A 14228-nucleotide genomic window follows, 5' to 3' on the forward strand; every position below is an offset into this window, starting at 1 on the left:
CATATACTGCCATTTTCCTAGACTTAGCAAAGGCATTTGATAGGGTGCCACATGATAAGCTGATATTTAAGTTGCAGCACATAGGTCTGGATGTCAGATTGGTCAACTGGATTCCGGATTGGCTGTCTGATAGGTATCAGAGAGTTGTGTATGGTGGAGCAATGTCAAAGAGGCAGAAAGTTACAAGTGGGGTTCCACAGTTTCCATATAAAGGTTAAACCTATATTGTTTAACCTTTATATCAATGACATTGTCCGTGGATTGCAAGGGGATTTTTTCTTCTTTTTCTCTAGTGTAATATGTGTTCATGAACGAATGGCTTCTAACAAGAAGAGCTTCTATTGCAATTGTATAGTCACTGTTTTGCTGTAGTGTAATATCTGTTGGCTTCTAATAAGGATGGCTTCACTTGCATCACCACCTCTACAGATCAGAGCAACTTTAGAAGCTGCAGGCTTCCATGCGAGTGGAACGTTAGGACCCAGCCCACTTCCTCTACTGATCAGAGAGCCTTTTGATCGCCAAACGCGTGTTTGGAGCTTTAGGACCTGGGTCGAGCCCGCTTCCCCTACTAACACAGCAATGAACCGTATTCTGCAGGTGATGACTAGTGTTTCTTCCAAGAAAGTGATATCTGTTGGCTTCTAATAAGAAGGGCTTCTATTGCAAACCCCCCCCCCCACATCTACAGATCAGAGCAACTTTAGAAGCCGCAGGCTTCCATGTGGGTGGAATGTTAGGACCCGGGTCGATTCCTGTACTGATCAGAGAGCCTTTTCATTGAAAAACGTGTGGGGAAATTTAGGACTTGGGTTGAGCCCACTTCCTCTGCTGGATGGGAAAACGATAAGGAGTGGGAGGAAGTGTCATGAGGGTTGATTTGGTGTCCGCAAAAGTGGTATTTTGCTATAGATATAGCATCTGTTCCTGAACGAATGGCTACTAGAAGCTAACCTTCTAATAAGAAGGGCTTCATGTGCATCACTACCTCTACAGGTCAGAGCAACGAAAGAAGCCACAGGCTTCCACGCAATGCGGGCAACTTTCGGACCCGGGTTGAGCCTGCTTCCTCTACTGATCAGAGCAACAAAAGAACTGTCTTCTGGAGGTGAGGCCTGATGTTTTCTGACGAAAGGAGACCACACCCCAAACGTGCGGTCATCCCTGGCGAGGACCCCCTTTTTTCTGACCAATGACCGCCATCGCTTCTCGGCCTTTTGGCTAAGATCAAAGTGTAGTATCTGTGATTTTTCGGAATACGCTTTTCGTCGTCGCGGCCCCCAGGGAGAGCTCCGAGGCTAATCGAGATAGTAGCATCTGTTCTTGAAGAGTTTGCCAGCTCCAGGGTTCCAGTCCAGACCGGACTGCCTGATCCTCGTTAAAGGGTAGCATCTGTCCTGCTCGAGGATACATACGTGCTGAAGATATTTCCTGACCCTGTTCCAGTAAAAGAAGAGGAACCTATGGTGAGACTTTTACTCTTTTATTAATTTTTTGGTGGGGAACACTACATTCCCTCCCCCAACACAGAACAGGAACACCCACAGCACCTAGTATTTTAGGGTTAAGACACCCATAACAAAATATGGCCCCACCATTGTTTACCCGCCCTAACACAATCTAGTTTCAAATTCTTCAAGACGAATCAGTTGATGAAAAGGAAGTGATTTGGATAACCTACTTCCCGGGAAATAGGTTCCAAATAACAATGAAAAGCTGCAAATCAAGAGATACCCTTCTCGAAGGATTTGATTTCAATGGGCAAAAAATCATTTCCAACACAGTGGGACTGCCACGGAAAATCATTCGTGTCCAAAGAGTACCCACAGAGCTTCAAGATCTGTGGATCAAGGAAGCGCTTAGTATCTATGGAAAAGAGATCAGCATAACCAGACAAACTGTCAAAGACTTTCCAAGCATATTAATTGGGAATATGATTATTTCCATGACTATGGAAACACCAGTCCTTAATATATTAGTAGTGGCTGGCTGGAAACTGGTCATGAGCTACGCCGGGGTAGCATTGCAGTGCACACGGTGTAGTTCGAAAGACCATCTTAGTACAGCATGTCCCCGAAGGAAAATGGAAAAAACCATGAATGAGAAACCACCAGTAACCATAGAAGCTGTAGAAACAGAGGAAAATTCACCTGAGAAGCAACACTCTGGAAGTAGCAGCAAAAGAAACACAAGAGCCACAACAAAAGGGAACTAAAATCCCAATAGCTGTGCAATCAGACACAGACACACAAACTACGCATTCACGATCACGAAAACAAAAAAAATACAACACCAGAAGTTATTGTGAAAAAACAAATTGTTTTTCAACTCAGAGATGAAGCCTTTAAAAACGCAAAAACAAAATCTGGTGTACCACACTTAACATATCCGATCGAAAATGATGTTCCATGTCGACCCTTTCTCGAATGGGGAAAACAAATCATCCCATTGGAACACTTATCCTTAGAGGATGACATCAACAAGGCATGCCAATTTTTGGGTGTAAACTTACACCGAAACATGGTAACAGCAGTACGCAACGCCTGGGAAGATTCAATATTGACATACGATCACACTAAATAACCAACATGGCAGCAACGATCAACATAGCAACATTGAATGTACAGGGTTTCAAAAACACCAACAAGCAGGAATTAATAATCACAACAATGCAACAAAGAAACATATAATTCCTGCTCATACAGCAAAACTCCTATAACAGGACACATCACAAACATACGCAGAGACATAGAGGGAAGAATAATCACAATTGACTGGACAATCGACAACATTACATACAAAATTGTAAATATATACGCACCAAACAGGGAAGCAGAACGACACACCTTCTTATCGCGACTACACAACTACAGCCCTAGCAACGGGAGATGGAAACATACAACACATCAACATGAACATCACTGAACACGTATCCGACCACAAGATGGTCGAAGCCAAAATACCTTTGGTAGGGGGCATGGAAACAGGACCAGGTTACTGGAAAATGAACACCAGCCTCCTCCAGGACTTGGATATAAAAACTAAATACGAAACAATATGGCATGAAAAACACACAGAACAGGAAGAAATCCAAAAGTGGTGGGCCGACATGAAACCCCTCACTGCGGATTTCTTCCGAAACACAGCAAAACACAAGGCAACTGAACAAAAAGAAAAAAGAAGAAAGTTATATCGGGAACTGACACAATTTTCATGACACACCCCACCAGGGTCACTGAACCACCGCACAATCAAGAAAATACAAAAAGACATCAGGGCACTAGACATAGAGGAAACCAAAAAATTTAAATGGAGAATCAGAGCCAAATGGCTTCTCCAAGAAACAGACAACGCAGCATTTTACGAAAGGCTGAACAACAAACACTCCACCAACCTTATAAGAAATATAAAGAACGAAAATGAAAAGATTGTTGAAACTACCGAAGAAATAGCACAGATCTTTCAGGAACACTACACAAACTTATTCACACAAGAAATCACTGAAAATCAAGAACCATCAACATGGGAATGCAATAATTTACCGCAGGCACCAGAACACCACCAAATGTACCAAGCCAAACGCATCACATTACACAAATGCTCTGAAGCGATTAAATCCTTCAACAACAAAAAGACACCGAGAATAGATGGAATTCCCATCGAATTCTATAAGACCTTTCTCCACATACAGGGACCAACACTAACAGAGCTATTCAACAACTTCCTTGACACGAATGAAATATACGCTGATTTTAAAAACGGCGTGACAATTTTTATACCGAAACAAGACAACAACAAAAATGAGGTCAGCAGCTGGAGACCAATAACACTCATAAACAGCGATTATAAAATCTTCATGAAAATATTAGATAACAGACTAAAAAACACAATGCCACTTATAATACAATCAAACCAAACGAGTGGTTTGATTACCAAACAGAAGCACACACTTAAACCTAAGCCTAATACGCGACATTATAAACTACGACAAGAAAACAAACCTTTACCTCGTGAACCTTGATGAGGCTTGATAGACTTTGTGTTTCTTAGGAAGGACCTCCCACGATGAGTCTTTTGACTCCATGGAAGCCTGAATAATAATAATAACAATAATAGGAATAATAATACATCAAAGCTAGAGTCCTATTATTATTATTATTATTATTATCTATTAGGTTAGAAAATTAATTTGGGCTAGAGAGCAACATTTTATATATAAAACTATGTAAGTATACATGTAAATTCCAACCAACTGGTATGGAATACTTTCCAATAAAAGCTGAAAATTGCTTAAAGCCTAAAGTCAGAGTATGCTGGAAACCAAATAGGCTGAATATGTGCCATTCAAATTCTTGGAATTTTTATGCCACCATTATTGTTGAGATTAGGGCAGTTGATCAGAATTTCACAGGCTTCTTTAAATTTTTGTTCATACCAGGATTTTGTATGATGTAAAGAGCAGGTACTTTTCCAATCAATTTGGTGTAGGGCATTGAGAGCATGATCTGAGAGGCCCGTTTGGCCAAAATTGTTATATTTAATGTGTCTTTTGTGTTCTTTTTTATGTATAGGAATTGTATATAAAATTTTGAGCAAGGTGCTCTTGATTCCTTTACTCGAAAACCTACAGTGTGGATTAGTTTTTGTTATCTGGCCACACAGTCGACAAACTTTAAACATTCTTTAGCTACCTGAACAGACAACATGAGCACATATTATTTACTGTTAAAATTGAAAATCAGAACTCGCTCCAGTTCCTGGATACACTGGTCACACATCTTCCCTTAGGTAGTCTATCCTTCATGGTTTACCACAAACTGACACATACTGGCCAATATATACATGCTAACTAATATCACCACCTTTTGCAAAAATTTGGAGTCATTAACACCCTTAAAAACAGAGCTATAACAATTTGCTATAATGAACAAGCTCTTAAACAAGAATTAAAGATTATTAGCAATACATTTATAAATAATGGCTATAACAAAAATACTATTAATAAAGTTCTTCATAACACTTCGGTAAAAACTTTACATTAAAATGATAGCTATCCCTTACATTAAAGGGTTATCAGAAAAAAATCAATAGAATCCTACACCATTATAATCTTAATGCCACTTTTAAACCACCTATAAAATTAAAAAAACATATTCAATTCCTCTAGGATCCTCTCCTTCCATCCGGCACATCCCGGAGTTTATTGCATCTATTGCATCTACTTACCTTATATTGGTGAAACTGGATGTACAATCCCTATACATAAAAAATAACACAAAAGACACATTAAATATAACAATTTTGGTGAAGCAGGCCTCTCAAGTACCTGCTCTTTACATCATATAAAAACCTGGTATGAACGAAAATTTAAAGAAGCCTGTGAAATTCTGATTAACTATCCCTAATCTCAACAATAATGGTGGCATAAAAATTAGTATGCCCAGTTTCCAGCATACTTTAATACTTGAAGCAATTTTCAGCTTTTATTGAAAACTATTCTATACTAGTTGGTTGGAATTTATATGTATACTTAGCATAGTTTATATATATATATATATATATAAACATGTTGCTCTTCAGCCCAATTTTTGTAACCTAATAAATAATAATTGGACTCTAGCTTTGATGTAGTAAAGGTTTTTTTTTTCCTCACCAGAGGTCAGGCCAATAATTATTATAATGGTTGGTCAGTAACTTTAGCAAACCATGTAGATTGTAGTGCAGCTTGTTTCTTTGTGTATATATATATGTGATGATGACCTTGATATGAAGGTCGAAACGTTGAGTATTCATTTTGGTTTATATTAAACTAAAGTTTTGCTCTAACATGGTAGTTGTCTCCACAATTTTTGATAATGTGCAAAGACAGTTCTAGAAACATTTCCTTCAACAGATACAATATATTATAATATTTCTCTTCTTAAAAAGTAAAATGAAGTAATAGATTTCAAGTGTTCTCTCCATTTGATATGCCACGTAAAAACCATGTCTCTAATCTATGAGATCAGTTAACTTGCATTCATTATTATTATTGTTATTTTTTAAATGTCAGCCCGACACATGAGAGGTAGTCCCAAGACCTTTGACTATGTGAGTGAATATCATGTGGGAGCAAATGGTGAGAAATAAGAAAGGAATTTATTGATGTGCTTGATGAGATGAGAGTTGTAATTATTTGAGAAAACAATATAGGGAAGATTAACTTCTCATACTCCTCCTTCATTTCCTACACTCTGCTCTTCAGAAGAGTCTTCCCTGTACTGTTTTCTCCAATAATTACAACTGATGAGCAAAGTTGAAAAAAGTCCATATAAAAATTTCTCTCATCATGACAAGAACAAACTCAGGTCTTTGCCAATGAAATGATACAATATTCCATTGTTCTTTTGTGCTATCAAGACTATTGATGAAGTGGAGGAAGCAAGAAATCTGGAGTAATGATCAGTAGAAAATTGACGATATCACAAAGATGTTGAAGGTAATCCAGAGGATCACTGCAATACTTAAAAAGATACTGACTAGTAGAGATAACAAAGTTCTGATCCCCATTACATAAAGCCCTGAAAAGACTACATCTGGATTACTGCACTGAGATCTGGCCAGCAGGTTTTGAAGCAGATAAATTAACTTTGGGGCAGGTACAGAGGAGAATCAAAATATGATATCAGAACTGTAAAAGGTCAGTTATGAGGATAGAATATGGGCATGCAGATTACACAGTTTGGTGGACAGAATAAGAAGAGATGATGACTGAGACAATTTAACTGTTAAGAAGGAGCTAGAAATGACACTGGAATGATCTTCCTGTGGTAGAACAAGGGGCCATTCCTGGAAGTTGCAAATAAGAGGGTGAGAAGTAGCTTTTGTATGGAGGATGGATGGACTGTGGAAGGCACTGCATGAGAGGGTGGTGAAACTGCGAATAATGAATGAGTTTAAGGAATGGTATGATAGACTTTGTGTTGTCTAAGATAGGTTTTCTGCAATGAACTATGTAACTCCATGGAGGACCTGAATAATAATAATGTTCAAAGATATTTCAGTGCACTTGTTAAATAACGGATAAAATCAAACTTAAAAATCCTAAAATTCTATTAAATATGGCAAAAATTTCACTATTCTAAATTGGAATTAAATATTTAAAACATGTAAGATTTTTACCCTTTGCTGCCCAAGAACAGATATGAATATCCCACCATCGTACATAGGCTGGCAATCTATTGATGTCACATGGTGGATGATCACATTGAATGATAAGTTCTGTAAGACAAAAAAAATTAAATTAAATCACTGAAGGTTTTTAGTAAAATACAAATTACCAAATAAAAACAAAAAACACTTCTTACAACACTCTGTATGGTTATTCCGCAATGTGTGTTTAGAGAAGCCAGCTAACGTGGGTTGCTTGAATAATGATAATCATATAGCTCAGCTACATAACTATAGACATATTCAGAATAAGGTCTCTTATGAACTCACAAATAAGAATATTCTTTATAACATATGAAATGAAAATTAAGCAACTTTAATATATGATGTTTTGCACATTACTTAATAACATGTGATATTATGGTTTAGGAAGAGGTTCTGACAGATAGCCTTGATTGCATGGGTGAATGTTTGGTGAAAGGAGGATGCATTGAGAGGAAAAACAAAAGTGCTAAGAAAAACGCATCTTGAAGATTGAGTTAAGGAGATGAAAGCATGAGAACAAGAAGCAGTTGGGATAGGAAAGAGTGAAGATTGTGTCAGTGAGAGAAGAATGAATGGAGTTATGAGGAGTGTGATGTTTGTATACTACTTTTTATTACTTAACACCTCCATGGAGTCCGAAGACTCATTGAGGGAGGGCACCCACTCTACATCTCTCCATCTCCACCAATCGCAACTGCCTTCATCATCTATACCAACGCCATCTACCGCCGACCACCACCACTAGCATTTTCACAGACAATCACAAACATGCATGCCCAGTGTGGGATTCGAACACGCAGACTTTTGGCTGGAAAGCGGACACACTACCCACTCGACCAACCAGGCCGGCAAATGTTGTGACCTTACAAGTGAACTTGAAGAGACTGAGTGATTTGGCACAGAAGTGGGATTGACAGTTGAATGCCACATAAAGTTTTAAATTTTGAAAAACAAAGTAAGCAGAGTAAATAGAAGCCAGGAAATAAGAGATCTGGCTGTGATAGTGGATAGCGATCTAAAATTTAGAGAATTGTGAGGATATCACATGTATGTAGATTCAAAGGGATTGGCCAGGGTGGAAGGTAACACAGATAGCTTCATATGGGTGTAAAGATTTGGAAGATGAGAGGATGCATAATAAATGAAGAGCTGAGTGAAATCTGGAAAGAGTAATAATAGTTAGAAGAATAATGATAGCACACTATTATTATCCCAAACCTCCCTGTCATACACATACAATTCATCATATGTTTTAAAGATATTCATTCATATTCTCTGCAGACATTACACTCTCAGGAATTCCAATCATTCACCACTCTTGATACAAAAAACTTGTTTCTCACACTTTTGCTCACACTCTTCTTACACAGCTTCCAGTGATGACCTTATTTCTCCCACCTATGAAAAACCTCTTCAACATTAATCTGATAAGAACCCTTTACAAACTTATATGTCTCTACCATATCACCTTTCCTCTCCTATCCAACAGATTCTGTATAATGCATCTTCTCAATCTTTCTTCATACTCAACATTCCAGAAACCAGAAACCACTTTAGCCAATCTCCTCTGGACCCATTCCTGTACCTCTTAAACCTTTTGAAAACCAGGTAACCAAATCAGTACACAGTAGTCCATATGTGGCTTAATCAAGGCCTTATATAATGCAACTAGAATCTCCCTAATTCTAGAAGTCAGTGTCCTCTGCATCATTGCCAGAATTCATTGTGATATCCTCACAATTCTCTAAATTTTAGATCGCTATCCACTATCACAACCAGATCTCTTATTTCCTGCTTCTATTTATTCTGTTTACTTTGTTTTTCAAAATTTAAAACTTTAGCGACATTCAACTGTCAATTCCACTTCTGTGCTGAATCACTCAGTCTCTTCAAGTTCACTTGTAAGATCACAACATCTGCTTTACTTCTCACAGTTATCTCCAACTTTACATCATCTAAAAACAACTGATTATCCCCATTCAAATCTTACCCAATATCATTAACACACAGGCTAAACAGCAATGGCCCTAAAACAGACTCCTGAGGCACACCAGCAGTGACTTTCCTCTTCTAGGATATTGCTCCCTCATACACAACTTACTGACATCTATCAGTAAGTTATGTATGCACTAATCTAATATCCAACTTCATCTGTTCTAGTTTAACTATTAAATTATCATGTGGCAATCTATCAAACTCATTGTAAAATCTAATTCTACCACCACTCCCAGATCTCTCATCTTATTATAATATGGCATCTACATGGAGTCGGGTGAGTCACTGTGGGAGACCCACACTAATGTTTGCACACACACAAAACCTATCATACCTCTCCTTAAACTCATTTACTGTCAAGGCAATCATGACTAATTCTTTCATACTCTTAAAAATTTGCATACTCTTACTAACACTCGGGGTGCTTAAGGGTCAAAGCTGTATAACTGAGAGGAGACCTCCACATAGCCTTTAAAGGAATGCGGAGAACCGACCAGGGCTTCTGACCTAATGTCCAATCCTCACCTTCTCGTGGTGCACCCTGTTGGGTATCTACTTGGATACTAAACAAACGAGGATGGGCTGGCAATTTGGGATTTAGCCGACCAAATTGTATTCTTATTGGTTAAACCAAAATAAAAAATGATGGTACAACATGACAAAATTTCATGCCGGCTGGGGTGTTGCCCGGTTAAACAAGGCCCCCGTTGTTTTCGCCAGGGAACCAGGGCGAACAGCGAAAAGTCAGCTACTGGAACAAATCTGAAAACAAACCCCAACTCAATATCACCAGAGTTAAAGATCGGTACTATCAACGTAAGAAGCCTGAATGGCAAAGAAATGGAGCTAGCTGAGGAATTAGATAAGTACCAGATCGACATAATAGGGGTGACTGAAACAAAAAAGACCAAAACTGGTGAGATCTTTCTGAGCAATAAATACAAAATGTTATATTCAGGCAATGACAATCAAGGAAAAGAAGGAGTAGCCATAGTATTCAACACAAAATACGAGGCTAATCTTCTTGAATGGCAGTCAGTCTCAAGTAGAGTAATGTGGGCAAATATGAGAATGGGGAACTGGACAATGAGACTTATTTGTGCCTATGGTCCCACAGAAGGTTCTACTAAGGTAGAAGTGGAGGAATTTTTTGAGGCTTTAGAAAAAGCAACTGACACAATGAAAAAGGAAAAGTTGGTCCTTGTTGGAGATCTAAATAGCAGAGTAGGAAATGACTGTGAGACATACAAAAATATTTTGGGAAAATTTGGAGAAAAGAGCAAAGCTAATAATAATGGCAAATATCTGTTGGATTTCTGCTCAGGACATGGACTGGTTATTACTAACACCATGTTCCAACATAAAAATCTGCACAAATTCACATGGAGAGAAGAGGCTAGGAATAAGAAAAGTCTCATTGACTATGTTATTGTTGATAGTGATGTTTTCTCCCTGGTGCAGGACACCAGAGTGTACAGAGGATTTGAAATTGGAAGTGATCACTATTTAGTCTTGAGCAGGATAAAATTGAATTTCATATTGAAAAGAATAACATGTAAGAAAGTTTTAAAGCGAATAAAAGTTGAGCAGCTCTCAGATGTGAACTGTAGACTAAAATACAGAAATATTATTGAAAAGAAAATGAAAGAGTTTGAGAACAGGAATCAAACCTTGGAGATTCAGTGGCAGACTCTGAAGGAAACATTGATTGATTCTGCCAGAGAGGCATGCGGTGAGGTTGTGTGCAAAGATAAAAAAATCAGAACTCCCTGGTGGACACAGGAAGTTAAAGAGGCAGTGAAGGAAAAGAAGAAAGCATATCAAAAGTTCCTGGCAAATAAGTCAGCTTTTACTCTTACAGAATACAGAGACAAATGTAAGAAAGCTAAACAGTGTGTAAAACTAGCTAAACAAAAGTCATGGGAGGACTTTGGCAAGAATATAGAAAATAAATATCAAGAAGGTGGCAAAATATTCTGGAGGTTGTTGAAGAAGCTTAGGAATGGAGGAAAGAGTGCTGTAAAAGGAATTAGAGATGATAAAGGTGAAATGAAAACAGGAGAAAAAGATATCCTTGAAGTATGGAGTAATTACTTTGAAAAACTGCTAAATGAAACAAGCAGTGATGACAGCACACTGATAAAAAACACTGACCAGGCATGCAGTCAGGAATACATATCCATACTTGAAGTAGAAAAAGCCATCAAAGGCTTGAAATGTGGAAAGGCAGCAGGAGTAGATGATATTCGACCAAAAATGCTGAAGTATGGTGGTATAAGAGTCTTACAGTGGCTGCACTGCATAGTTCAGAAAGCCTGGACAGAGGGACGAATTCCCGATGATTGGAGTAGAGCTCTCATAGTACCCATATATAAAAAGGGAAATAAAACTGAATGTGAGAATTACAGAGGTATTTCCCTACTGAGTGTTCCTGGCAAGATCTATGCAAGTATACTTGAGAAACGGTTGAGAAGAATTGTGGAAGAAAAGCTTGGTGAAGAACAAGCTGGATTCAGGCCAAATAGAGGCTGTCAGGATCAGATCTTCACTTTACGACAAATAGTCGAGAAAGCATGGGAATATAACAAAGATCTGTATTTAAGTTTTGTCGATTTGGAAAAGGCATATGACAAAGTGCCAAGAGAGAAGCTATTCAATACGCTGCAGCTATATGGTGTCAATGGGACATTATATCAAGCAATACTTAGTCTTTATTTGAGTTGTGAGTCAGCAGTTAGAATTGAAGGAAGTACAGGAAGATGGTTTAATGTTAAATCTGGTGTGAGACAAGGATGTACATTGTCCCCTCTGTTATTCATTATCTATATGGATCACATTATGAAGGAATGTGGTATTAAACCTGATATCAAAATTGGAGATGTTAATGTCAGCTCTTTGCTTTATGCGGATGATGTTATACTTCTAAATAAATCCGCTACAAGTCTGCAAGATTCTCTGACTAAATTGAATAGCTGTTGTAATAGATATGGTATGAAGGTCAGCAATAAAAAGACAAAGACAATGAAAATAGGCAGAATCATTGAAAATGTCAACTGTGTTGTGAATGGAGAACCTGTGGAACAAGTAAAACAGTTCAGCTACTTAGGCACAATTTTTACTGAAGATGGTAAACTAAATATAGAAATAGACAACAGAATCAGCAAAGCTGGTATCGTGGGAAGTCAATTGAATAAATTCATATGGAATAAGAAAGAAATTAGTCGGAACACTAAATTAGCTGTATACAAGACTGTGTTCAAACCAATTTTAACTTATGGATCTGAGAGCTGGGTCAGAAGTAAAACACTTGACCAGAGACTAGAGACCGCAGATATGAGAGTCCTGAGAAAGATTAGAGGCGTGAACAGATGGCATCAATGGCAATATCATATTAAAAATGAGGATATTAGGAAAGAACTTGACATTGTCAGCATCCAGGAATGCATTAGCAGAGCTAATCTCAGATGGTATGGTCACTTAAATAGAATGGGAGAGGAAAGATTAGCAAAACAAGTGTTCTCTGCCAGGTTGGCGGGAAAACGACCCAGAGGAAGACCAAGATATAGGTGGATTGATACAGTACAAAGTGCCTTAGATGATAGAAATATAAGATCTGATAATGTTGGAGTCTTGACAAGTAACAGACTGATTTTGAGGAAAATGGTAGATAGGGAGTTAGTAATGATGTAATTTTTTCATGTAGTACTGTCATAATCCTGTACACCCCTTGAGGGTACATGGCAGGAATTTGATGATGATGATGATGATGATTACTAACACTCCTACACAACTTCCACAGATTACCTTTACTTCTCTGATTATTTCTTATATTTCTACTTACTTATTACAATAAAGTGACTGCTTCCTTGGACAGAGGAGAAGGATACACAGTAACATACTTGGATTTCACAAAAGCTTTTGATAGAGTACCTCACGATAAGTTGACAGTCAAACTAGAGCAGATGGGGTTGGATATTAGATTAGTGCATTGGATTGGAGACTGGCTATCTGATAGGTATCAACAAGTTGTGTATGGGGGTGCAATATCCAAGAAAAGGAAAGTCACTAGTGGAGTGCCTCAGGGGTCTGTTTTAGGGCCATTACTATTTAACTTATATATTAATGATATTGGTGAAGATTTGGATGGAGATATTCAGTTGTTTGCAGATGATGCAAAGTTGGGACGAACCATAAAGAGTAGTGAAGATGTTGTGGCCTTGCAAGAAGACTTGAATAAATTGAGTGATTGGGCAAGCAAATGGGGATGTGAGTTCAATGTTGCAAAATGTAAGGTTTTAAAATTTGGAAAACAAAGATGGGATGCAGAATTTATGCTTGGTGAGAATATATTGTTGGAAGTAGAGGAAATAAGAGATCTGGGGGTGATAGTGGATAAGGATCTAAAATTTAGGGGACACATCGCCAAAATTGTGAAGACAACACAAAGACTTCTGGGAATGATGCGGAGGACACTGACATGTAGAAGTAGGGAGATACTTGTTCCAATGTATAAGGCTTTGATTAGGCCACACTTGGACTATTGTGCCCCAGATTTGGTCACCGGGTTTTCAGAAGGATGAAGAGATGTTGGAAAGGGTCCAAAGGCGAATGACTAAAGTAGTTTCTGACCTCTGGAATGTTGAGTATGAGGAAAGATTGAAAAGATGTAATTTGCAGAGTCTCGTGGAGAGAAGGAAGAGGGGAGATATGATAGAGACCTACAAGTTGGTAAGGGGTTGTTATAGGATCAATGGTGGAGAAGTTCTACAGAGAATAGTGGGAGATCAGGGGAGAACCAGAGGTCATCCCTGGAAACTGTATAAGGAGGGTGTGAGTAAGGGAGTGAGAGGCAGGTTTTTTTCGTGCAGAGTTGTGAGTGATTGGAATGCCCTGCCTGAGAGCGTGGTGTCTGCAAGTAGTTTGAAGGTATGATGAGATGTGTGTGTAAGATAAAAGGACCTCCTGGATGAGTCTTTGACTCCATGAGGTCTTGTTTTAATAATAATAATAATAATATATCGAAAAATTTCCTTTACATT

The 14228-nt window shown here is 38.2% G+C and overlaps 1 protein-coding gene and 1 pseudogene across 4 annotated transcripts in view; one reads left to right on the forward strand and one right to left on the reverse strand.

The window, feature by feature from the left end:
* Window positions 1-14228, reverse strand: part of LOC150103495 (putative nuclear transport factor 2) — a 150685-nt gene that overhangs the window by 33992 nt on the left and 102465 nt on the right. For all 4 annotated transcript variants that reach the window (XM_090397982.1, XM_090397983.1, XM_090397981.1 and 1 more), the window contains exon 3: window positions 7162-7260. In XM_090397982.1, coding sequence (XP_090254108.1) covers window positions 7162-7260 — 99 coding nt within the window. The remainder of the gene's footprint in view (window positions 1-7161; window positions 7261-14228) is intronic.
* On the forward strand, window positions 1202-1265 carry LOC150103496 (U2 spliceosomal RNA; annotated as a pseudogene).

Source organism: Typopeltis vanoorti, chromosome 9 (genome assembly GCF_054136105.1).
Source record: "Typopeltis vanoorti isolate ZY-2024b chromosome 9, IOZ_Tvanoo_1.0, whole genome shotgun sequence".
Lineage (NCBI taxonomy): Eukaryota > Metazoa > Arthropoda > Arachnida > Uropygi > Thelyphonidae > Typopeltis > Typopeltis vanoorti.